Source organism: Lepus europaeus, chromosome 17, assembly GCF_033115175.1.
Source record: "Lepus europaeus isolate LE1 chromosome 17, mLepTim1.pri, whole genome shotgun sequence".
In the NCBI taxonomy this organism is placed as follows: Eukaryota; Metazoa; Chordata; class Mammalia; order Lagomorpha; family Leporidae; genus Lepus; species Lepus europaeus.
In genome coordinates, this window is record NC_084843.1 from 17118304 (window position 1) to 17145235 (window position 26932).

Sequence of the window (26932 nt, forward strand, 5' to 3'; positions counted from 1 at the left end):
TGTTGGACAATGAGAGGAGGTGGGGGAGCCGGAGGAAGAGGCAGAGGGGCCTACGAGAGAGCAAGCATTGGCAAGGGTCAACGTCCACTCACCTAAGGCTGGCCACAGGAAGGAATTTCTGATTAGAAGGCCTAAGTGGAGTCAAAGGGTTTCAAACTAGAGGTCCTATGATTTGATTTCCAAACCATCACCCTGGCTACTGTGACAGTGGACAACTTACTGCGTAGAAGTGCAGATATCAGCTGGAAGGCTCTGGCACTGGCCCAGGTGAAAGAGACGGCAGGGGCTGGCACTGTGGCATAGTAGGTAAAGCTGCCACCTGTGGTACCATGCCGGCATCCCATATGAGCACTGGTTCCAGCCCCAGATGCTCCATTTCCAATCCAGCTTCCTGCTGATGTGCCTAGGAAAGTAGCAGAAGATGGCCCAAGTCCGTGGGCCCCTGCACCCATGTGAGAGACCCAAAAGAAGCTCCTGGCTCCTGGCTTTGGGCCACAAATGATCCATTTGGGGAGTGAATCAGCAGATGGAAGATCTGTCTGTCTGTCTGTCTCTAATTCTGCCTTTCAAATAAATAAATAAATCTTAAAAAAAAAAAAAGGGTGATGGCAGCTTGGACCAGGTGATGGAGAAAACTGGACTCAAAGTCCACTGGTGTCCCTGGGAAGTTATTGTTTCTTCTGTACTTTCAATCTGGAAGTGAGCTGAGGACACTGGGCACCGTTTCAGAATACATTTATTTATTTGAGAGACAGGCAGGGATCTCCCATCCACTGAGTCACTCCACAGATTCTGCGACAGCAGAGGATGGGCCAGGACAAAGCTGGGAGCCCAGAATCTGGCTGGCAGAGACCCAGCGACTGAAGTCATCACTGCCGCCTCCCAGGGTGAGCATTAGCAGGAAGTCGGAATCTGGGACTCCAACTAGGCACTACTATTTGGGATGCAGGCTTTGCAAGTGGCATCTTGACTACTAGGCAAGACACCCACCCACAAAGAATGGGGAAAAAAAATTAATGGCTGAAGAAATAAGTATCTTCCTTCTATTTAGGCATTTTTGAAGTATTTTAAACCTATAATTGATGAATCTGGTCAATTAAAAAAAAAACAAAAACCTCCTAACACTTACTATCCCTCCCTAGCAATACTTGTTTATCACGTTTTAGAGCTACGCAGTGGGTCACGGTGAGTGTGGTGGTAGTTTGTCACATGCTTGGTGGCACTTCCCATGGGTTACTTTCATCGCAGCCCTTGGGTTGGGTGAGCTAACTTTTTTCTTTATCTCTTTATTTTTTTTCTTCTTATTTTCATTTACTTGAAAGACAGAATTACAGAGAGAGGTAGAGAGAGAGAGGTCTTCTATCCACTGGTTCATTCCCCAAATAGCCACAATTGCCAGAGCTGAGCCAATGTGAAGTCAGGAACCAGGAGCTTCTTCCGGGTTTCCCATGTGGGTGCAGGGGTCCAAGGACTTGATCCATCTCTACTGCTTTCCCAGGACATAGCAAAGAGCTCGATCGGAAGAGCAGCAGCCAGGACTTGAACCAGCACCCATTATGGGATGCTGGCGCTTCAGGCTGGGGCTTTAACCTGCTGCGCCGCAGGGCCAGCCTCTAAACTTTCTTTATAGTTCGGGAAACTAAGGCTGAGTGAGAAGATGAGCAGATGAGCCGAGCTCACCAGGGAGGGCACCAGAGCTCCAGCCAGACTTGTAGTCACTTGGCGGTGCCTTCTCTCCAGGCAATTAAAGAACAGCAAAGTAAGACAAAGACAGAAGCAACCCCTATATTCAGAAACAACCTTGACTATCATCTTTCTAAGTTTCATCATTTAAAAAGAGACAATGTCTATATTGACAGTACAAAAACAGCAGCAAAGCATTGAATTGAAGATTTATCACGATTTATCACTGCCCTTCAATTAAAAAAGGAATGTACGATACATAATTCGAGCACAAAAGATGGGGAGAGCAGACTTTGGAATTAGGCATTTTATTTAATCTATCAAATAATACATGTTAATCCAGGAAACAACAATCAAAATGTATTACGTGTACTAACGATATGTAGAACCATGTTTCCAAGAAACCTAATGAAAATAAATTACTCTGTGGAATACAGCAAATAAACAGATTTTCACAAACAATAACCCTGTGGATATTAGAAAAAAAAAAAAAGTGAGGGGTATGAGGAAGGAGGCAGCGTGGAGCTCAGAGAAAACGGGACTTGAAAGGAATGCCTGAATGAGATGTTAGGAACAGCAACACATTAATGAGAACTAGCAACAGGCATTCTCATGGTTTCCTCCACCTCCGCCCCTTTAGCTTTCAGAGCGATGTCTCCCCATCTCTGAGACAGGCTCCAAGCACTGCTCCTGACACCCACTGCCCAAGTGATCCAGCTAATGTAATCGCACCATCCTCAGGAACCATGAAATTGCCATCCCCCAGGGAAGGAGGCTGTCGCTGTTACGAAGGGAAGAGCAATTAATTAGGGGTCTCAGTTGAACGTGACCGTGTTCTACATGGGTTCTAATCCCACCCTCTAATGAGTTCTCTCTAGGAAGTTGAGCTGGAGCGAGCCGGAAGACAGCACTTGAAGTGCAGTGAGTTCAATTACCCACCATTGGGATCATCTACTCCTTCCTGTCCTAAAGGATGCTGTGGATGCTTTCACGTTCGGGTTCAAGGAGAGGCAACTTGATCTAACAGGACTGGTTCATTCATTGATTCCAGAAATGTTACCTGAAAGAGGTAGCCCTGGCCACATAATTGGTGGGACCCACTGAAAAATGGAAATTTGAGGCGCTTGTTCATAAACCAAGAAACTTGCATTCTTTTTCTTCCCCAGTCTCTCTCTCGATTGGTCGTGGTGTCTTTTTAAAGATTTTATTTATTTATTTGAAAGTCAGAGTTACACAGAGAGAGAGAGAGAGAGAGAAAGAGGAGGTCTTCCATTTGCTGGTTCACTCCCCAATTGGCCGCAGCGGCCAGAGCTGCACCGATCCGAAGCCAGGGAGCCAGGAGCTTCCTCTGGGTCTCCCACCTGGGGGCAGGAGCCCAAGGACTTGGGTCATCTTCTACTGCTTTCCCAGGCCACAGCAGAGAGCTGGATCGGAAGTTGGGCAGCCGGGTCTTGAATCGGCACCCATAGGGGATGCCGGTGCTTTAGGTGGCAGTGTCGCTACACCACAGCACCGGCCCCAAGCTGTGGTGTCTCTAATTTGCTAGTTAATTTGGTGTTCTAAGTAAAAAATTTTAAATTATTAGTATAACTGTTATTGCTCATCTCTAACTTTGTACAATGCCCATTTTAAGTGCAAAGGTCAGAATATGTGACACACACGTGCAATTACCTGTGTTGCATGCCGTACTTCATGGTTTTCCATAGGATGGGGCCCTGAGCTGGCCAGGGGAGAGAGAAGCAAGACTTGGAAAGGCTGAGAGAAGGAAAAGGGGATCTTCCCAGGTGCTCCCTTCTTCATGAGACTTCTTCCAGGGGAGACTCAGGGCATGCATGAGCTCTTGAGCCTAGCTGCCCTTCCTGCCAGCTGCTAGACCAACCTGTGTGCCCCAGGCCTAGGGCAGAAGGCCAAGCCAGGCAGCTAACTCACAGGAGCTGGGCATTCCCTAGAGATCCTGCAACCTTTGTGCCAGGCAGGATCAAGGTGGGCTTCAAGCCCACCCCTACTGAGTCCACTGCATTGAATGTCTCATGACACTGCCAGCTCAGGTGGGAACGCCCACCACGTGCCTCACCCCAAACTCCGATAGGCCGCGGAGTGAGTGCATGTGCCCAGTCCCCACCCTTCCATGGCTGTCTGGGTTGGGGGCAAGTCTGGCATTCAGGCAGAAGACAGTCACAGCCAGGAGGGATGCTACGGAGCTGTTCTGAGTTGACTTAAAAAGTAAATAAATAAAATCCAACTGGGAAACCTCAGTGCCAGCGTGTGAATGGGGGTGTGGAGTGGGCCTGCCCTGTGGCCAGGGAAGGTGGTAAAAGACCTGGTCTGGAGTTGTTGGATGGAGGGATCAGCAAGGGACCGGAAGGGGAGGTGACAGCGACAATGGTCCAGCTCTTGGTGCTGCTGAAGTTGCTCTTCATGGTGCAAAAAAGTCCCAGTAAGGCCGGAGTCAGCTCCCAGCACACTCACGTTTGTCAGATGACCTTCTGCAAATCTCATCCCCTCTCTGAGCTCCGTTTCCCCTCCTGAAGATGAGCAGGTTGGCTAGAATGGCCCCTAAGCGTGCACAGCTCAAAGGTCCCATGAACCTGAGCTCCTCCACCTGGTGGCTTTTTGGCACTCAAACTGTCACCACGAAGGATGTCGGAGCTCAAGGGATGCTGACGCCACGTTGCCTCGCTCCAGATCCCTGCTGTCTCCGGCTGTTTTCTTTTCCAGGGGATGCCTGTCTGGAGGAAGGGGACACAAGGCTGCATTTGTGGGCTGCCTGGCACCTCCTGTGCCCAGACACGGCACAGTGTCACGAGAGGGCCAAATCAGCCACGCGCACAAACCTGGGTTTGACTTGTGTTTTCCCCTTCCCACGCAGTAATGGGGTGGGAGGGAGAGATGCCTCTGGAAAGAGCTCCTGCTCCAACTCCAGCTTGCTTGCAGCCTGTGACTTCGCCACGCACCTCGTTGGCCTGTGACGCCCCCACAGAGCACCTCTCAGCCACTCAGCAACCCCCCGCCCCTTTTATGATATTTTGGGCTTATGATTGCTTGTCAAATCCAACCTTTCTCATTTAATGATAACAAGAAACAAAAGATCCTACAAGGCAGGCCTGGTCTCCATAGTCCCGGTTTCCTATCCCGTTTCGCCTGGGCTGGGCCTGGACGGGGGACCAGGGCTGTCACTCCAGCCACACTCCTGTGCAGACACAGTCGTGGGACTGCAAGGGGGAAAGGGCACACAGCACTGTCCATTGGCCATGTGATTTGGGGTGGGCATTCATCTCTGGAGCAGCAGTGCAAAGTGGGAGAGGTAGGGGCACCTCGAGGTGACAGACACCCCAAGAGCAACCTGTCTCAGACCAGAGAGCAGGTCAGGATCCTGGGAGTGACCGCCCGAGGCAGTGAGACTATCTCGTTTCTTATCTATTTTCTTCACCACACGTCTTCAGGGCCTGGAATATAGTAGCTACTCAATAAATATTTATTGCCTGGATGAATAAATCTGATTGCACATTTCCTGCTTCAAACAAGGGGAGGTTTGAATATTTAGAAGCCATGTTGGGGACAATAATGAGCTCGCCGAAGCCATCCAGTTCTCCTTGCTCTAAAGTTGTTTTCTTTAGAAACGCAGCCCAGAGCTCTGGAGGCGAGGGCTGGGGTGAATGAGTGAGATGGGAACGGAGCGGAGAGAGGCTCTGAGGGTCACAAAGACCACAGTGTGGGGAGGGTCTGAGCAGGGCGTGGGGAATCCATTTTGAGTCCTTTCCCAAAGGCCAAACTGCACCCGGGGTTCCTGGACCTCCTTCTGCCTCTGCAGGGCCGGGGCCAGCCCAGGCTACAGCAGCTCACAGAAAGAAACAACGCGTTGGACTCAGCTTCCCTGCGCTGACTCCACCCCTGCCTGGCACCTCGACCTCCCTCCTCCCCAGCAAGGATGCTGCTGCTGTGGGACCTGCCAGCCGATCCCTCTGGGGACCTGGTCCTGGAAAACCCGGGCCCCTTCCCTGCCCATCCGTTTTCCAAAGACCACCAAGTGCTTCCTCGTGGGGTGGACTTCTCTTCCCAAGCCCCAGATCTGCTTGTAGGAGAGGGTCAGACAACTCACCCAGGAGGACCTGTAGGAATGAGGCTGCCTGGGGAACAAATTCAATCCGCATTTTCCTTGCATTCAAGGTCAGAAACGAAAGGAGGTGCGATTTCGGCATCTCCAGCCCATAGGGAGCCACTGTGCGGGCAACGGGGCACATCCTTCAGAGACGCCAAGGCCTCGGCCACTCCTTGCGTCCAGAGGTGATGCGAGCCCGGGAAGGGGACGCTGTGGGCAGTGTCACACAGCGGGGCCAGCAGGCTCCGTCCCTGCTGCTGTACCAGCGTGCGGCTGCTGCCTGTCCACCGAATTCAGCAACAACCGCCCGTCCTGCAGGGAGGGGCTGGAATCTGGCTGCACCCTCAGCTGCTCTCCCTCCTGATGGGGCAGGAAAAGGAAAATCAAGGGAAAGATGCAGTCAGTAGGTGTGCTCAGTCCAATGCCGGGCGTGCCGCAGGGCCCCCGCGAAGGTCAGCTGAGGGTGCCCAGGCGGCCTGGGTCCTTGGCAGAATCGTGTGGAGAGGGGCTGGTGCCGGAGGAGGATTTCATTCTCGACTCTGTGGGGCTTCAGCATGAAAAAACTATTTCTCTGTGACACAGCTACTTTTCCTGGCACAATAAGTGAAAAATAAAAAAGTTGCAGCAACAAAGCAGCGCCAAGCTGGAGAGGGGCCTTGGCCTCGCTCCCCTACCCCCACCGCCCCATCCTGTCCTCTTCTTAGCACACCTGGGGCAGCCCAGGGAGCTGGGGGAGGCAGCTGTGCTGAACGGGGCCGTCCTGCCCCCAGGACAAGCCCAGGCGGCCTCCGCGGAGCTGCGTGTGCAGTCGATCAATACGGGCCTCGGAGCCAGAGCGCTATTATTCACGCCAAAGGGCCCTGTGTGGATGAAGGGGGGAGGGCTGCGCGGGTTCACGGCATCACGGCGCAGAGCTCCGCGGCGTGGCCTCTCCCCCGTGCCTGCGTGGCTGGGGCGGTGTGATTCGCGAGGCCACTCCGGTCGAGCAAGTGCTTTCTCCATGGTGTGCTGGGGAGCCCTGGGAGGCTTGGCGACAGGACTGCGTGTGCCTTGGGCAGGGGTCCCAGAAGACAAACTCTGATCTTTCCTCTTTGATTCTCCTTTCCTGTTCCCCAGGATGCGTCCACTGACCACCTCTTACGCTCGGGTCCCGGGGGATCCATCGGTTCTTCCCTTGTGCTGCTCCTTCCTACATACCTGGCTCTGCCACATGGATTTGTCCGGCTTGTCTCTGCTTACTGACTTGGCATCTCACGCAGACAGGTCTCCTCTCTCGGCAGCCCACAGCAGGAAGGCACACTGACCTCAGCTCAGTCACCCATTTCAGGATGCTGTGGCTCCAATCACACACAGTCCCCAGGTGCAGTGCCCGTGGTTTCAAGGCCTTTCCTGGCTGTCCACAAGTCAGCTGCCCCATTATGAAACAAGCAGACAGAAAAGGCTGGCATCTGGTCTGACAGCCTCTTTGTGTGGCCCGCCTCTGGCAGGTGCCACTTATTCAGCCACACAAACAAGACCGTGTCTTGGGTCAAGTCTAAAGACAGTGAGTTACAGCATGGGGTCGGGTCAAGTTTGAGGACTGGGTTCTAGACACAGGCAGCACCCTCAACCAGGGCCTTCAGAGTTGCACTGGGGCCACTCATCACAGGAAAAATGGCTCTAGGGACATCTCTTGAGGTGTGGTGGCCAGCCTAAGGGGGAGGTTGGCTGATGTGGCCTGAACTGAAATGGCGGCAGGAGACACTCTGGACCATGGGGCAGCTGCTGTTCTACACCAACCATGAGCAACGAAGCTTGAGACTGGGTCTCCCCTTGTTCGTGCCTGCAGGCCGTTTGTCCTATATGTTACCTCCTGCAGGCCCATCTGTCCTGTGCGGGAGACACCATCTCTTCCCAGCACACCCATGGCCAAGGCACACAGGGGATGCAGGTGCTGTGGGGATGGGAAGAGGGGAGCAGAAAGAGGAAGGGAGATTGGTATTCTGCATTCTCTGGTCCCCGGCCTTGAGGGTGCTCACGAACCAGGCTTCTGGGGCACCTTCCAATGTCAGGGAAACTCATCCAACGGGGAGGCAGGGAGGACGGCACGCACGAGGCTGAGGATGACAAGGGGGCAGTCTGTCTTCTCTGGCCCCTCAAGCTCAGAGCCCACGGAAAACCAGTTCAAGTCACCAACGGCAAGTCACAGAAAGGAAACAGGGGGGAAGGCCGATCCCCACCAAGTGCCACTCCAGTCGCCTGCGAGGAAGGCACTGTTTGTAATGAGCTCCAGGCGACGGCACAGCCCCCAGGACGCCGCCTGCCCCAGCCTGGGGCAGTCTGGACACACACAAGTCCTCCTGTAAGGCGTCCCTGCTTACTCTCGCCCCAGACCACACTCCTCCAACCACACACTCAGCGAGAGGGGAAGGCAAGTGGCCCAGAGACTGGAGACTCACAGCCGTCCCTTTGAAACCAGTGCGGGCCACAGCCGCCCGACCGGCCGCCTGACCGGCCTTGGCTCTGGACTTGGCCACCCAGTGCTCACTTCCCCCGGGAAAGTGCCCTCTGCTCCCCAGCACGTGGTGCCCCACCGGCTGGCAGTTCAAACCAGAGATGAGGAAATCGTCGCTTGTGGCTCATTCTCGGACTACGTAGACAAACTGCTATAAATATTGATGATGGGAAATTTCATTATTTAAAAAATCCTGCTCTAAATTTCCAGTGAACTCCACGAAGAATGCCTGCTGAACAGGTTGCAAATTAAGAACAATTATTTTTCTCTTCTGCATTTAAATATAACGTACAGCTAAAGTCATTGAAAGGGGTTAACATCAACCTTAATTAAATATTAAAGTGTGCCTGTTCCTGCTGCTATTGTTGCCCCTCGAATAAGATATAACCTATTTTTGACAAGTTTTCATCTTTCTCTGTGGAAGACGCTACATGAAACCAAATCACTGGCAAAGAGGAGCGTAATGAATAATCTATTTCATATTCCAACAGTACCCAGAGCTCAGAGTGGAAAGATATTCAGTCAGATGATGGCAAGAAGCCGCTGGGGTACCACGTGACACAGCTAATGTTTAAATAATAATAATAAAAAAAGCGATAAACAAATCATTAGCCCTTAACAGTTGTTTAATGCAATTTGTTAATGAACGTAATGCTGGAGACTAATAATGAAAGAAAATAAAAACGTCTAAACAGGCGCCAAGTTGCTGGCGATGCGCAATTATTTCCTTGTCAAGTTTTTATGATTTAATGAGCCCCTCTGGGACTGACGGCTGTCAGTCAGTCGTGACTTTTTGACACCATTACAACTTCAAATACAGCAGCAGGCAGGCTGTTTTCCTCGGATTTGAAATACTGAAATGATCTGACAGTTTTAAAGAAAAGATGTGCAGGGGAAAAAAAAAAAAGGAGAAAGAGAGAGAGAGAAAGACAGTGGCTTTCTCTTTCTTCCCTTTCTTCCCTCCCTCCTTCTCGGGGCTGATAATCTCTGGATGCTGTTTGGAAATGAAAACCCAATCACTGAGGTCATTATCTGATGAGGTTTTTGGAGCAAGCAGGCTTTTTTCCCCCTCTTTATTTCTTTACTTAATGATAACCCTCAATGGGCCTGCCCCGCATGGGACGGCCAGAGCCGCACAATTTTGTTCACCATTAATTTCAGCCTTTGAAGCTCAGGGCTCAGAAGCAGTAGCAAAGCAAACCCCCCACCAAGCTGGTTCCAAAATAAGACAATCCAGCCTGCCTGAAACAGAATAGCAAATGGCTCCCAGCCCCAGCCTGGCGGCTGACGTCACGCCCGCCCGTTCGCAGGCCTTCGCCTTCAACACGGAACATTTAAAACTCTTTACAACTTAAGAGACTTTAATTGCGTTGCTTTTGATTCTGGAGCAGGGTAGCATCATCGCTTTATTTATTCTGCCAGGGCAATGGTTTAGTCTGCATGAATTTTCTATGGTCAGGGCCTCCTTGCCATCTTCCTCCTCCATCTTCCTCTTCATCCCCCCACCCCCACCCCATCCTGTCCAACAGCGTTTTTAACAAAGGTTCCCGACTTTGGAAATACCCATCAAGCAGAGCCCACAAGGTACCTAGAACCTCTCTCAGATCGTGGAGCAGGGGGAGGGCGGGTACCCGGCCTCCTGTGGGGCGCCCTAGAGTGGCGGGCAGGGGGAACTCAGGGGCCCTGCTGACCCGCCTCCTCCCAAGGCGCTCACCAGCCAGGTCTAGGTGAGGATCGAGGGAGCCGTTAGGCCAAGAGTTCTCTGTTCATAGCCTTACCACTCCCAAGGTTGAACTGGGGAAAAATCACAGCCTAGAGCTGATAAAGACGTTGAAGGAGCCATGGAGTCGTGAACAATGCACTCTTTTTCGTTCTCATTTCGTCTGCTTCAACACGAGTGCTGGTTTTAGTGAAACACTTAGGAGCCGGCACATTGAGATGCTCGGATCAACCTTGCCTGCCAGCTGGCCTTGGGAAGTCTGTGAGCTCGTGGACGGGACGGCCGGAGGGGGTGACCACTTCCACACACACCCCCCCCCAGGATGCACAGCTTCAACGGAGGCCAGCAGAGGGGATGGCAGAGCACCCGCACGGGCTGCTAGTGTGTCAGAATGGGAAAGGGCGTCCCCACTTCGTAACGGCTTCCTCCTCGGGGTTAGCCCATACAGAATCCTGCTGTCAGCAGGTTCTGGATGAGGTGGGGCCCCACACAGATGGGAGAATCAGCAGGGCTTCCGCCTGCCTCGCTGTCCTACTTGGTTCGGCTTCACACCACCCCTCCAAAGTCAAGGACAGCTCTACTCACACAGCACCAGATGATCCGCTGGAGCTAAGACCTGTTCCTCTGGTGCGTCTGTCATTTCCTCACGAAACTACTTTGGTTCTCCCTTCTGAGTTGGGGGAAAAACCAAACCAGTGCTACCTTCGGTGCCCTTGGTCCCTGCGCACAGGTGGTTAGCATTGTTTATGGAGAGAACAAGTCTGCTTTTCAAGCACTCCAAGCTTCTAATGGTATTCAAACGTCGGTGCAGCGGACCCCAGAAGTGCCTATGAAGTCTTAAGAAAAACACATTTGGCTTTACAACTGGGGGAAAAATGGTCTCAGCCTGGGCAACTTTTAAGCCTGATCACAAATGGGCTCATTTTGCGTGTGATTCCAGGTTCCCTCAGACAGAAAGAAATGAAAATGATCACAGTGAATTCAGGAAGGCTTGGTTGACATTATTGTTAGTAAAAAGAAAAAAAAAAAAAATCCAAGTCACAGTCCCTTATTCTTTTAAAGGAGGTGAGTGAACATTTTCCTTAAAGTTTATTTCCAGTGGATCACCCTATAGGAGTCTCCCACGGTTACAATCACGTTGGAAATTTCACACCGACAGCGCCGTGTGCTTGCTCTCGCTGAAATATTCATGTCCTCTTTGCATACTGGCCTGGGTGTGGAGGGGACCTTGTCAGACCTTTGCATGTAGCAGGGCCGCTTTTGGCAGTGCAAATATTAAAACTGAATGCAGACAGAGACGCCTACACAGGTCAGGGAAGACGAGGTCACAATTACATTCTGTGCTAGGGCTCACTCTGCCAGCAACTTCTGAAGCAGATGGGATCGGGGGAAGGCAAGGAAATATTTCTCGTAGCCAGTGGCCAAAGTTGTGAAAAGTGGGTATTGGGCAGGTCCAGCAAAAAATATTCTTAGGTTTCCAAAAAAAAAAAGAAAGAAAGAAATTATGCAACAGAAAAATAAGGAAAGTGCTAAGTCAATTTCCTGCACAACTGACATTAAATACCCATCTTTGTAAAAATAAACACTCGGGCGAGTTTGGTGTCTTCATTACGCCTGGGCGGGGACAGGGCTCCTTTGCTGGGCTCTGCTTTTGTCTGCATTTTTATCCTCAGCCATCACAGAAGGGCTTTTTGGTGACAAGAGGTGTGTGACTGACCCCTCATGCCCTCTGGCAAACCACGAGCCCTGGCCGGTCTACAAGGTACTGAAGCATGGCACCGGAGCAGTTTTGGTGAGGGGAGGAAGTGACCAAAAGGCAAACAAATGTCCACCTTCCCTCTACACACAAATCTGGGTGAAGACAAACCAGGCATGCAAACGGAACAGAAAACGTTTTCACACTCCCGGCCCTCCAGCCGAACGGCGGGGTCACCCAGGGGCTGTCAGCGCGGAAGAATGATTCATGTGACCATTTTGTCTTAATTACTCAGAACAGGCCGCCGTGGCTGTTTATCCGGGCAGCAGATGCATCAGTGTCCTCTGACAGAGAAAGTGATGGCCATGAGGATGGTGATGACCACGATGATTCCCAGGATCACGAGCAGGAGGCGGTTCTGGATGATTCTGGAGGAGAGCAGAGGAGACAGAACACACGTGTGACGCAGGTCGTTCCCACAAGGACCACCGCAGAGGCCAGGGCGGCTGGGCAAACCCCGGCTTTGAAGCGGGGAGGGCCGGGGGGGGGGGGTGTGGCGCACGCGTGTATGTGATCACGCAGGGTTTTGGTTCTACAAACGCCTGGGCTCCCTGCACTGGGGGCGGCGCTCACAGCAACGCTCCAGCGAATCAAATGCCTTCCAAGGCTCTGAGTTCTGTGCAGTCTCTTTAGGTGATCAAGGGCCCCATGTGCGTGTCTCTTTAATTTAAAATGTGAGCTTCATTTTTTCACAGCGTTTCCTGTTCAAGCAAAAGGCTCCAAGGAAACGTGTGTCAGTAAGGTACTTACCTGTGCAAAAATACCCTGGGAAAAGTGGGAGAGGGAGAGAGCGACAGATTTGGGAAGGAGAGGATGGGATTAAGAAGCAGTGTCACACCTGCAGCTCAGGCTAGGAACCTGTCATCTGTCACTGTGGCTCACACTACAGCACGCAGCGGGAAATGTTACATTTGCTTCGTGGCAAAAAAAAAAAAAAAAAAAAAAAAAATGGAAATGAGCAATCACAAAGTATTCCAGGTGCCCACTGCGCACTGGTGGTGGGGGACGCCCACCTCTAGGGATTCTAACCCCTTGGTTCTGGCCCTGCCAAAGGAACCCAGGAGGAGGACCAGAGTGGAGACACAGGCTCCCCGGCCCCTGCGGAGAGCTTCTGATGAAGTTGTTTCATAATTTGTTACCTCATTTGGAGAAAAGAGGTCGGACGTGGAATGCTTTGTTGAGACTTTCAAAGGGAACCTGAGTCAAACAGCCTCGCCCACGCTGGCTATCAGGGAACCACACAGGAATAGACACGGAGTGCCTGGCCGTCTGGCCGCCCGTCCACCCAGCTGAGACCTGCGCCCATCCCATCAGGCCATCTCCTGATGTCATGCAGCCAGAGGTCTGCGGCCTCGTGTGAGATGCCGAACACGGGGAGGGGTCTTGCCCCGGCAGGGGGATGGTGGGAGTCAGCCAGGCCCCAGGCAACGTGGCCCTCACCCTCCTCCTTTGCAGCTTCACCACGCAACCCTTGCAGGGTACCCGCAGCCTTCCCTAGATTGGTGTAAATCCTGGCAGGTGCCACGTTGTGGGCTCCGCCAGGTTCCTCCTCACCTGCCACTTTCGGCCCCGCCTAAACGGACGGCTGGAGACTGTCATCTCAGGCCAGCCCACTCCCTTGCGCCCCCCGTGAGGACCAGCTCCCTCTCCTCCTGACAGGTTACAAAATGATCACATTTGCTGGCTCGTCTTCCGCACAACTGCCTTTGCTGCTGTGTCCACGTCCCTCACGGGAGATGAATGGTCGGCCCGGCCCTCATTTATCATGCCGGGCTCGGCGAAGATCCGTCTCGCTTATTTCTTCCCTTCCCCACCAGAAAGCCTGCACCCCCACATTAATTCTGCTGCGATGACAGCTAGTTCAGACTTAACAGGCCACACTGACTCAGGAGGCGGCGACATCCACTGTCCCCCAAACAAGTAAATAGAAGCGGGACTTCACGGCTTATTAAAGTGAGTCTAATCACGAACTCCGATCGGGGCTGTGTGCTGGCTCCATTTAGAACCTACACTGAGTTTCCTCCTTTCTTTGGAAGGAACAGGTCTTCGGAACAGTCCTACCCATCACGCTCGCCCAAGCCGCTGTCAGAATCTCTGCTCACCACAAGGCACCCGCATCAGCCTTGCGACAGGAATCGGCAACACGGAAACTCAGCAGTGAAACATTAAAAGCAGGAGAAGTCTTTAAAAGTCTGCCTGAAGCCATGCCCAGCTGCGTGTCCCCTGTACAGCTGGGCCGACAACCATTTTATTTTGTGGGCTAAGGCCCTCCCAGGCATTCATGGTGCTAATTGATAAAGGATTACTGGTGGGTGTTACTGGTTTAATCTGAGGCATGGTTAGAAAAGTGAACACACAGGAGTCCCCAAGTCCTCGCTTCTTCCCTGGTCTTCCTAATCGGGCTTCACTCTGCCTTGGTGCATCCACAGAGCCTGGTGGCTTCCCCTTCCACACCCGCTCTGCTGCTCCGCACACTGGCCTGGGCGCACCTGCTGGAGGACACCCTGTAACTCCAGCCCACAGCCCAGACAACTGTCCAAAGGACGCTGATGGGAGGACGCAGGCCCTGGTCGTCAAGATCATTCAGATCAAGGGAGGATGGAGAATGTGCAGAAAAATCTCTGGGAGTTTGCCCAGAAGTGGCTGCCGTTCGAAGCTGAAACAAGCCCCTGACGATGGAACTCCTCACCACCATGCCTTCTCCAAGAACTGCCGGGTCTTCCACCTGACGCAGAGACTCGTCAGTTCCTGGGGAAGGGAGGTGTGTGCTGGAGAAAGCCAGAGGCAGAGGGCATTTGTTTCCAGACCCAGAGGGTACACACAGGGAGCACACAAGGAGTTGGAACAGAGTTGAGAGTAAGCGTAACTGCCCAGGCCATCGATCCAGTATTCGACCTCAAAGGAGTCGGGCAAATACAGCCCTCACAGGGACCAGAACAGTGAGTTGTCAGGCTCTCAAGTGGACAGGACAGAGCCAGCCAGGAGCGGGGAAACAAGACTGGCACCAACGGGCCCCATCTGTGAAGGAGCCTAGATGTTAACATAGCTAGGGCTGGGGGCCTGGGTCGCTCTGGCCAAAGCAGAAAGCAATGCAGTTCAGGGAGAGTTCGAGAAACAAGCCAGGCAGAGGAGCGCCCTGCTAGTGAGGTAGACAGGAACTTAGGGGGAAGCCCAAAGTAACTCGCTCCTAACTTTGGGCAAGGGAGGGGCTGCTGCTCAACTGGGACTGCAGTGAGCAGTCTTAATCTCCCTTTGAAAATGCAAACTGTGTTTACCCAGTAAATAATTTAAGAAAGAATATACACTTGAAAGAAGACATCCATTGAAACAGCCAGGCTAAATTGCCTCCAGGCAAAAACTTGCGTATTTGCATGCTGCATTCTATTAAGTGAGCACTCTGTGGCTCTAAAAGAATGCAGAGCCAAATTAACAGGAATGTGGGCCCGAAACATCAAGGATTCTCCAAGTTTACATTATGAATCACAGTGCTGTTGATATAAGATGAATTAACCATTTACTTTGAGGCTGAACTCACAAAGTACTATTGAACATACTGATCCCCGTGCGGAACCCAGGGAGCGGTTAATCTTTCCATTGCCAGTCTCCTCCCCTTCTGGAAACCAGCTCCTGCGGGTGGCAGGCGGAATCAGAGAAGGCTGGTTCAAGTGCAGGAGGCAGGCGTGGCACCTGGCACGGTTCTCTGCTCTTACTTGCGGAGCACAGGAATCCCACTGCAGCAGGCGTCGCTGGCACTCTCAGCCAGCCAGTTCACCTCGGCTTCTAGGCACCGGCCGCACTGCCCTGTCCGCTGATGACAGGCGTGGCCAATGAATGCAAGCAAAAGTGCAGGGTGTCACTTCCAGTGGAAGCACCTAACTCCCGGCGCTCCACCCTCCTGCTGGCTGCTTCCTTGCGGCTCTGCTTCCGGGGGTTTCCAGTTGCAGGGCCGGGGAGAGGCTTCCTGGCTGGATCCCGGAGTCAACGCGTGGAGGATCACTGCCCCACAGGCTCATCGGCAATCCCAGCGGACTTCATGGAGCCAGTGAGATCTGGGAGTTGTCTGGTACTGCAGCATAGCATAGACATCCCAAGTGGTGGCAGGAGACATCTGACCAAGTTGAGTGAGGCTCTGGTCTAATGCATTCCAAAAGCCATGGTATGACAAAGGTTGATGTGGCCTCTTTCTTCGAAGAATAGCTTTTTGCCTCTTGGTTATCAAAACCTGGATCCTTTTCTGTCTGCTCGGTCCTAATACTTCTCACTGAAGTGATTCTCTGTCCACCTGGAGCCAATGCTACTGTGTATTAATGGTGGTGACATCACAGCTGAGGGCTCAGCAAGTGCAGCTCGAAATTCTGCTTCCTGTGTCTCGCAGGCAAGCATCAGGGCGTTCATCTCTCCATTCCAAATATCTGATGCCACCCCTGGTTGCAGGTACAGGGCTGTGACCTAAGCTAAGACGGCCAGTGCATTCCATGCCCCTGGCCCCAGTGACTGGACCAGGTGCAGGCTTGTGACTTAAGCCAGTCCAACAGAGTGAATCTCACTTGGAATGCTGGGTCACCTGGACAGGCTGGTGTGTGGATGTCAGGCTTGGATCTGGGCAGCCTCTTTTTTTCCCATGAGGGAAGCCAGCCTACAAAAGAATCTAAGCTGCAGAGGACAGCGAATAGGAGCCCCAGTTCTGAAGGCACGGTGGCCCCTACAGCAAGGGCCACTGCATGAGAAAATAAACTAACTTCATTTTCACGTCAGTTTGAATTGGATCTGCTATTACTTTGTGGCCTAAAAGCACTTTTAGGTTGAGTCCAAATCCAAGTCTTCCATCTACAGCGTGTTTTCCCTCCTTCTTCCAAGGACTTCCTGATCATGCCCACATCTCACCCCAGAAATTCTCAGTGCATCTTCTTACCACCACACTGACCACATGGATTTTTGGGTTTTGTGCAGTTTTCCCCAGTAAAAAGTGGGGCTTCTGTGGTCTGAATCTCCCTTTTCTAGGACACAAAGTTCAGCTTAGGTGAATAACAAAAGCAGTTTGCTGAATGAAGGGATGAGAGCCCCCACCTATGCATGCTCACCTGTGGCTTCACGGAGCTCACGTCTCCCTGGTTTCTCTGGGCTGGTTGTGCACAAGCACAGCCGTGGGACTTGGCTGTTCTGTTAGTCGCCGTCCCATTAAGGATGCCAGCAGTGTCCTAACTCCTTAGCAAGGCTGCATTCATTAGCTGGAGAGTGCATGACACTTCGCAGGTACAGTGTCTTGTCCTGTACCTGCCTTCCTGCCTGGCCGACTGGCCCAGAATAATGATGTGCCACCTTTGGGGTCTGACACAAGAGTTACAATGAGCAACTGTGAGAGCACGGAATACACTCTGGGCAAGGGAGCGCGGGCTTCTCTCTGGCCACTTCCCCAAAACAAGGGCCGAGGGAAAAGCTCTCCATCTTCAATGTTGGCATCCACCAGGGAGATGAAACAGGAGTAGGGGGAATCGGCCAACTGTCAACAACCTTGAACGAGAACTTTCACTTGAAGCATTTCTTGTAGAGCCGAGCTAGAGTTGGGTGTTTACCCTGCCACCTGATGATGCCCAGCCAGGGTCTTGTATGTCCTACGTTTCTGGGAGGAATGCCCAGCCCCACTCTGCTCTGATTCCACAGGTGGACTTGTGATCCAGGAAGGCCAAGCCAAACATAGCTCTCTGCCTCCTGCACAACCATTTGTTCAAGAATTGGTGTGCCAGCAGAGCCACATGGAGTCTTCTGGGGATTTTGCTAGAGAAACAAGGACAAGGTAACATCTTTATTGGGACCCATTGCAGGGACAACAGAGGCTTAGGGCAGCTGAGGGCCACTGTTACTAACACGCAGGACAGACACCCAGCCAAGAGCTAGACAATAAGAGACAAATTCCTGAGGGTATAATTTGAACCTCTGGGTTCTGCTGCATGCCTAAAACTTGTATTTCCCAGCTATAGTGGCCAAACAATTCCCTTTTGCTTTGAGCAAGTGTGGTTAGGAATTCTCTCAGTTTCAATCACACTGATCATACAGGGTTAAATCGTTTTCCACCAAATTCAAGTCCACCAGGAATCTCAGCATGGGACCTTATTTGGAGACAGGGTTTTTGCAATACAATTCATCAAGGATCCTGGATTTAGGGGGGCCTTCAACCCAGTGACTGGGGTCCTTACAAGAAGAGTGCACACAGAGACGCAGGGAAGAGGGCCGGGGGAAGCAGAGGCGGAGACTGGAGCTGTGTCGTCACAAGCCAGGGGATGCGTGGAGCCACCGAAATCAGGAAGAGGGGAGGAAGGATTCTTCTCCAGAGCCCTCAGAGGCATCATGGCCCTGCCAACTCCTGACTCCCGACTCAAGCCTCCAGAGCAGAGACAGGCAGCTGTCTCTGGAGCCCCCAAGTCCGTGGGGCTTTGGTGTAGCCACCCCGGGAAGCTGCCACACTGAGCTCCTGTGTCCAGACCAGCGCATGGGCCCGGGCAGGGGGTCGTGGGCTGCGTGCTGTTTTCCTTTCCCATCTCTGCATTGTACATTCACTGTGGATCTACCCAAAGTCCCTGTCACAGGGCAGGACGGTCCCGGCCGCATTCCCTGCGAGCTTTGCACATGGCTGTGGGACTCACCACCTTCCAGAGCTTTGGTTTTTCGTCTCAGAATGAGAATTCTCACAAGCACAGCCCATAGCATCCCAAAGCCAGGCGAGATGAGGGAGCTGAGGAGCCTATCCCACACTCTCTTCCCGTAAGACTCCTGCCTCTGGGATCAGCCATTTAAAATAGGGAGAAAGCGAACATTCTTTCTGGGCAAACCTGTCAAGGCATCAGCTGCCGTGAACAGTCCACAGGTGTGGACATTAGTGGAGGTGGAATCAGTTGTCTGGGAGTCCTGAGGGCATGGGACAAAGGACAGAGATGCTGTGACAGATCGGGGAACAAGCAAGCTCTCCAGCAAGGAACCGAGGAGTCAGGAGCCAGGGCCTGAGCCTTGGCATCCATATTGAGGCTCGGTCCGGAGCAGGTTCACCATTTCTGAATTCCTACTTCATTAACAGGGATTGGCACACGTTTTCTGTGGAAGGCCGGAGAGTAAATGCATTAGTTTTCTAGGTTCGCCAAGACCAAGTGCCACACATGGGGGTTGTAACAGCAGAAATGTGTGTTCTCACACTTCCAGGGGCTGGGAGTCTGAGGTCAAGGTGTCAGTTAGCAGCTGTGGTCCCTTCTGAGGGCAGTGAGGAAGGCCCTGGTCCAGCCTGCCCCTCAGCTTCTGCCGGGTGGCTGGGCTCCTTGGGGTGCCACTCCTCGTCTTCTCTTCCCAGGGTGCTCTGAGTGAGGGCTCTGGTGCAAAGTCCTCCTTCTTATAAAGACACCAGTCACCTTGGATGGGGCGTGCCCGACCTACTCCAGGGGGACCTCATCTTAGCCAGCCCACCTGCCAACAAAGTCACCCGCTGAGGTACTGGAGGTGACGACTTCAGCGGGGCAGAGGGAGCACACCTCAACTCGGGGCAGCAAGTCCTGGAGGCTCTGTGGGTCTCACAGGCTCTGCTGCGCTGCCTGCAGTGCCAACGCAGCCACTGACAATCCGTTCACGAGTGAGCATGGCTGCCTTCCAATAAAACTTTATTAACAGACACTGAGAATTTGAATGTCATATCATTTTCACTTGTCAAACAAAAAAGTTCTGCCTTTGAACTTTTTTCAACCATTTAGAGATGTCAAGCCATTTTCAGCCCGAGGGCTGAGCAGAAGCGAGGTGCAGACTGGGTCCGGCCTGGCATCTGGGGTTTGCCCGAATCTAGTCCAGTGGCTAACAGCCACTGCGGGGCCCTCCGCCGCTGGAGCACGTGCTGGTCCCTGGACAACACGGAGGCTCCAGGGATGGATGGGCGCGGCAGGTCTGGCCAAGTCGCTCTGGAGAGAAAAGGAAGTGCAGTTCCTGCCCTGTGGGAGCCTGCAGAGTCACAGTGAGCCATCAATCACTGGAGCCTGACAACAAAGGCCGTAATTAGCGTTAATGCCAGGGCAGGGACGGGGTGCTGTGTGCCCACACTCCTGGGTTTGCCTGAGGTGACCTGGAGCAAGTCACTCCATGACACTTGGGTTTCAGTTTCTTCTCAAACAAAATCAGCCAGCTCACCAATCCCCCTAGGCGGCCAAGGACCAGCTCATTAAAGATTTCAGAGTACTTTGAAAGGTAAAGCCTTTGCATGCGTGCAGTGGGCAGAGCATTCTGGGAACAGAGATGCCGTTTCAGGGAAGGTGAGAGGCGCTGGCTGGCAGAGGCCACAGCGGCTGCCTGCAAACTTCCAGCAGCCAGTGGGAAAGTGGAGGCAGGAGTCCAGGAAGCCGCTGCCTTCCCGAGCCCGGCCAGGCTCCTTGTTCCCACATGCTGCTGTCTCCCGGGCTGCCCGTTGACAGTCTCCCCAGCAGGACCAAGTCTTCTCTCCTAGGTGGTAGTGTAAACATCAAAAGAAAGGGAGGGCGTCCCATTGGCTGGCTCGGGGATACCTCGTAGCCCGGGAAGCCAGCCAAGAGGCACCTGTCACAGCCCACTGATAAGTCCGATGGGTTTTGATCAGCGGTATGTGGATCCTCTATGTTGCCAAATGCGTACATCAAACTTCAGCCTGGGCACCATGGCCACCACCATTCTTAAATATGGACTTGATGGAGACAGGGGGCCTGGAGGTGACAGGGGCTTTGCTGGCTACTGACTTTCAGATAGGATCAAGGCGGCTCGCTTCTATCAAAGGACTTGGAAAGAACTTGAAGAGAATTCAGTAACGATGCTCTAGAAAGGCAAGGCGCACTTAATCCCTCACAGGTTTGCAGATGGCGAGAGCTGGGGAGGGTCTTCAAGTCCAAGTTTAGATTCTTCATTTTAGAGTGGAGGACATGGAGGCCCTGAGTGGTGGGGGGGATGTGCCAAGGCCTGCCATTTGGGTCCCAGTCAGGTCCACTGGTCTCAGCCCACTCTTGTTGCTCTGTGACACTCACTGTCACCTGGGGGGCCAGTGCCACTCATGGCACCTGCACAGGATGGTAATGTAAATCCTATCAGCTGTCCCCACCTCTTCCTGAGCCCGACCCAGTCCCCCTTGACCTAACAGGATGGAGGGGCCGGGACGGTTGAGAACGGTGGCCCCCACATGCCGGGCTGAGAGGTCTTTTTTTGAAACTGAGATGCTCAACTCAAAGGTCACCCCTTCTTCTGAGATTATGTCCTGCCCTCGGCTTTAGTGTTAAGATGTCCTTTAGTTTATAGAGTGATGGTGATAGTAGATGACAAAGGTTTTCTCCTCTTGCCTTACTTGGAAATGTACTTTCTCCATGGAAATTATTTTAAACTTGCCAAAATAAAAAAAAATGAATAATCCTCTACCTCTTCAAAAAGCGCTTTCCCAGAAATGTGAGTTTGTGAACCCTGGGGCTAGAAAATTCCACCCAGTTCTACTCTTGGGCGATTCCTACTCAAGGAGCCTGGAACTCCATTTGGGTCTCTCACGTGTGTGGCAAGGAACCAGGAACTTGGGCATCATCTGTTGCTTTCTCATGTCCAGCAGCAGGAAGCTGGATAGAAGTGGAGCGGCCAGGACCTGGGCAAGCACTGACATGGGATGCGGGCATCTCAGGCAGCACCTCCACCTGCTGTGCCATGCCACCCATTCCACAGGTCAGATGGACACAACCCATGCCACCCATTCCACAGGTCAGCATGAACACAACCCATGCCACCCATTCCACAGGTCAGCATGGACACAACCCGTGAGCCCTATCTTCTCTGCCAGTTTCTCAGCAGTGCTTTGGAGGATGAATTGTTGCCATTTCATCCTTGTGTTATTCTCCAAGGTCACTGGGCACAAGGGCTGGTTGTCAACAGTACGACACACTAGCTAATCAAACTATCCTAGCACTTAATGTACACAGTAAATTATTAAGATGCTATTTTTATTCTGTAGAATATTTCAGTAGCTTTCTTTTATATTATTTATTTGAGAGGTAGAGTTACAGATAGTGAGAGGGAGAGAGACACAGAGAGAGGTCTTCCATTTGCTGGTTCACTTCCTAAATGGCCACAACAGCTGGAGCTGAGCCAGTCCAAAGCCAGGAGCCTGGAGTTTCTTCCAGGTCTCCCACATGGGTGCAGGGGCCCAAGGAGTTGGGCCATCTTCTACTGCTCTCCCAGGCCACAGCAGAGAGCTGGATCGGAAGAGAAGCAGCCGGGACTAGAACCGGCACCCATATGGGATGCTGGCACTGCAGGCAGAGGATTAACCTACTGAGCCACAGCGCCGGTCCCTACCAGCTTTCTTCAATCACTGGCACACTGACCACGTCCTTTTTCCCTTTAAAAGGGTTCAGGTTTTTTTTTTTTTTTTTTTTTTAAATCTCCTCTAGGTGACTGCTTGGTCATCTGATTCCCCACCACAGAGTTGGGGGCAATTGTCCTCTGGGGACTACCCCGTGGTGCCTGCCCACAGAGAAGCTGCCATTGACCTCGGATCCCTGACTTTCTGTCACTTCTACACCACACAGGTGTAGAACTACCGGTGAGAGGACAGGCTACAGAAAGATTTCAGGTCCGCAAGAGTTCACTGCATGGATCTGCTGGAACAGAGGGCTCGGCAGGAAGGAAAATCGCCGTGTGACTGTGGAAAGGGACGAATGCTCCAAGTTCTCAGTTTTGTTCACCCATGCGACGGAATAAAGGAATCACCCGCAAGCATTACCAAGGCTTCGGGAGTGATACAACGTTTACGTAGTTGGGTGTTCACTGCCTGTGTGATGCCAATGACTCTTCACGAGGATCCTCATTTATCACGACCTAGATTGAACGGCTCTGGTCCACCGAGGGGGAAGGCGAGGCTCACCTTGGAGGTGGCCCTGGCCAAGTCCTCAGCCCAGGACAGAGCTCCTTCCCAGACTCCAGCTTGGGTGCTTCTCCTCTCCCACCTGCTGCTGGGTGGTCTGGGAGATCTGCAGGAAGGCCTCCCCCAGCCCCGCCCATGGGTCCCTGCCCTTCGCTGGGACACAACATGTCTGCCCTCCTGAACCAGCAACGCCCAAGCTTCGCCCAGGCTGGAGGCAGATAAGCCACTCTTCACGGTGGATCAAATTGTCTGAATTCAAAGCCAGGTGCTGCTGCACACCAGCCGTGCAAACTTTGGGTGGGTGATTTCATTACTTCTCTGAGGTGATGGCTTTTGACTGCTGCAGGGTAGAAAATGGGCTTTATTTTATGGAGTGATGGTGATGGCAGGTGACAGTGTTTTTACCTGGACAATGGACATGCTGCTTTTTAACGGTCATTATTCTTTCCTACTTGGTGATAAATAAATACATAAAAGAATTATTCACTAGTCCTCTCTTAAAAAAAATAGGTATCAACACAAGGAATCTGAACAGTCCAAACAGCTGATATTTGCCTCCTTATTGACAAAACGGGGCCAATGGTAGCAGTCCTCTATTAATGAATTAGGTCATTAAATCAGTGGGTCAATGCAACGTGAAGTGCTTGCACCAGTGCCTGGCAATAGTAGCTGCTCAATAAGTCACCACATAACGACGATTACTACACTGCGATCACTGCTCACCAAGCTCCCCACAACAGTCCAGAAAATCCTCCTTCCCCACCCCGGCTGCCCCCGCTCCAGGTGCCCTAGCAATTCCTCCTCTGATTCCTGCCGATGCCCAGGGATGGGCGGGGCACACCCGGCTGTGGCTGTGATGGGCCTGGAATGTCTTTTCAGGGCTGAGCCACTGGCCTGGGAGCCATCAGCACTTCTTCAGCCCCAGCCGTTTCCTTGGGGACAGCTCCTGACGGCCGAGGCAGCTTCCGGGGAAGACACAGCATGGCTTGTGTAGGGGCTTTAATGCGATCTCCCTGCAAGAGCTGACACCTGATTCTTATCTCCTGAGAGTGATTTCATTGCCCCTTTTTTCTTTCCTGATGTCATGGGGAGAAAACATTTTGGCAGAGGTTTACCAGCTACCCACAAGCCTGTCATCTCTGGAGGGACTCAATACCAGGGGGCCTCCCCTTGTCCCCCCAGCCCAGGTGGAGGGGCTTCTTGCTGCGGCTCACCCCTGGGCTGCTCTGTTGTCTAAGCAGGACAGGGAATGGGACATCCACAGGGTGTGCACTGATCTTCACATACCCCAGAGCAGCATTCATCAGCACCAAACAGGTGCACCCAGGTGAAGAAGCCTCCGTGGAAGGCTCATTAAAGATAAGCAGAGCCCTCACTCGCCATTCTCTGGGCAGGGTAAGGATCAGAGAGCAGGGCCCCCCGGTGAGGTGCAGGTGAAGCCACGTCACCTGCTCGCCTCCGAGTGCGCTTTCTTCTCTCATCAGGGAAGTCCTGTGGGGGTGGGCAATATCCAATCTGCAGGCATCAGGAGAAGAGACAGAGGGAACTGGGGTGCCAGCCTTATTTTCTGATTTAAGGGGCCACTCCTGGCTGCTGCTGCAGCTCAGGGTGGGCTCAGTGCCCCCGACCTTCTGATTTGCCACGAGAAGCCAGAAATTGGGTTCTTTGTGAAATCTCCCGTGTCTTAAATGTTGGCAACTAAGTCAAAGTTTCCCGAAACACTGGGTGGCCAGAGAAGGCACATCTGCAGGCCAGACTCGGCCTGTGGCCTCCGGTCTCCGACCTCTGATTAGTTATTTCGGAGCAGATTCAAAGGAGGGCGGTGGTGGAGTAAGCGCATCCCTGCCTCACCCTACTGCAGAAGCCCTCCGAGGTGGGCAAAGTCCAGCCCTTCTGACCCCGCGGCTCCCTGAAGTCTCAAGTTCAGGCTCTGCATGAACGTCAATAACCAGGGTCTACACCCAGAGCAGCCAACTTAGCCCATAACTGATTCCTAACCATGGGGTCAAAGGCCGGGCGAGGTCAACAGAAGCCACAAAGCAGCTGGTGTGTGCCCCGCAGACTCTCCCAGGATCGCGAGCAGCACAAGCAGGGGTCAGGGCTGGACGGCACCTCCGCAGCCTGCTGACCTGCACGCAGCCTGCAGAACGCGGCTGGGGACTCTCAGGCCGGAGCGTGTGCGTTTACACGCCAACTGCTTATAAGCCATTGGGCCTGCGAGGAGTTCAAGTCTGGACTGGGGAGTGAGTGATAAAAAGAGGCTTGCGGCAGAGCCTCTACCTGCAGTCCGTGAGTGATCTCGGGAAGACAAGCAAGCGTGCCTCAGTTTCCTGATCTCTAAAATGGTAGTGAACGCATGAGAGCCTTGAGGGTGGATGCTGAGGACCAAGTCTGAGGGTGTGATAAAAACACAGAAAGGAAGTTGCCAAGAGTAGAGAGGCCCTGGCATCACTCTCGGGTCCTTGGTTTAGCTGCAGGGCACAGGAAAACTAACCACAAATGAGCACGGGAGGAGCCCCCCTTCAGTCTGTCATTCCTTGAGGGCCCTTTTTCCAAGCACCTTGGCCTTAATGTTCAGGAGTGGCTGTGAGACCCCACCCCCAACTTGGCCCCTGGATCAGGATGGGCCCTAGTCATCAACATGAGCTGCGTCCACTCCGGGTCATGGGCAGAGGGAACAACTTCCATCTCTGTCTTGCTGACGACTTGTCCAAAGCCCAGCTGAGACAAACAGTGGTGGCTGAGGAGCCTAAAGGACGTGGGGTTCATCACCCTCGTGGAACCCCGGTGTCTGCCCTGCAGCGGCGGAGCCTGGAGCTCCCCACCGGTGCACCCTGTCTGGGTCCACACGTGCTCTCTCCACTGCGCCTGGCCCAGCACTTGAAGCTCCTAGCAGTGAGAGGCAGCCATCGTGTCACTGTAAGGATGCTCTTGATCCTGAAGTTTCTTCCTCCACACAGCGTGCGTCTCCGCCATGAGGTCCCTGTCTGTGGTCCCATGGGAAAGTGCTCTCTCCCCGCAGGCAGGGCTGGGCGGGAGAGGGAGCTGAGATTTCATCTTTCAGATCTTGAGTCAGGAAGCTGAAACCATCTCCCCTTTCAAGTCCCCTGTCAGAATGCCCAGAGACAAACACCCGGCCCATCCTGAATTTTGGACTAGGCCCACGCCTGCTTCATTTATATAGTATATTATGTATATGATCGCTACAAATTCTTTTGGGACTGAGACTGGTTTATACAGAGGCACTACAGAGCTAAGAAAAAAGAATTCACATCATGGTGAGCTGGCAACTTCAATGATCCTCTTTGCAGCTTGCCTCGTATCCCTGAACAATTCTATGCCATAGTGGTAACTTGGAATGCGAGTTTTCCTATTTTCTGAAACAATAGGATATTTCCATCCTTGTTCTTGAATGTTTTTTCATGGCCAGCATGGGGTGATTTCCAGAATGAACCCTAACTTGGGGGCTGGGGTCCCCTGGGTTCCTCCGGTAGCCGGTGGCAGTGGATGGCGAGTGCCCTTTACTGGGGAGATTTATAGCAACTGTCTTAATGACGCGGGCTTCTTTTGTGAGAGCTGACGGCACCCTCAGCACATGTTGGCTGCAAACATGCTAGCCGAAATGTTGCCGCGGTCACGGCCCTGCCTTGAACAATCTAAAGCATATTTCTCTCTGTATATATTTGCTTTTTCAGATGCTTTAAAGCTTGGGAAACAATCACAGCTGAGGCCATTTCTGGGATGGCACCGAAAGAACCTACTCGGAGACAGATGAAAATAATGAGAATCTTTCTGTCAGGAAAGATTTAGAAAATATCACGGGCATTATTAAAATTTAATTTTTTACTTGGCTTTTTGGTTCCCCTTTCCAGTGATAATGAGCGGGACTGCACACCTCCGCCTTGCTAGTACTTGTTTTGTGCAATAAATTCAGCCTTCCAGTCTGAAGACATTTCACACAACAGCTCTGACTGCTATAGGCTTATTTTGCACCCTGTGCTGTGCTTTGAGTCTTCCTGTAAAAACCAGTTCATGAGATAATTTTCCACAAGGCCAGTGGAACTAATAAAAATCAATTTTGCCCAACTGGTTCAGAGAAATCCTGCGTATAGCCAAGGCAGAACTGCTAAAAAGGGAGAGAAACAAAGGATCAACATATTCACTAATGGTTTGCTTGATAGAGAACTACCAAATTAGCTGACAGGGGATGGCTGGCTGTAGAATTCTCCTTTCAGCCGGAACAGAATCCCTTCTTTTAAAGGCCCAAGGAGAGCATTTCTTCCCCATGG

General features: G+C 52.5%; 1 protein-coding gene across 3 annotated transcripts in view; it reads right to left on the bottom strand.

Annotated features, from left to right (window-relative positions):
• Positions 1–2071: 2071 nt before the first annotated feature.
• Positions 2072–26932, bottom strand: part of VTI1A (vesicle transport through interaction with t-SNAREs 1A) — a 388014-nt gene continuing 363153 nt past the window's right edge. The window contains exon 7 of one of the 3 annotated variants that reach the window (XM_062213886.1): positions 2072–12120. In XM_062213886.1, the coding sequence (XP_062069870.1) occupies positions 12027–12120 (94 nt within the window). In that variant the 3' untranslated portion in view covers positions 2072–12026. The remainder of the gene's footprint in view (positions 12121–26932) is intronic. The other 2 variants (XM_062213885.1, XM_062213887.1) reach the window with 2 other exon arrangements.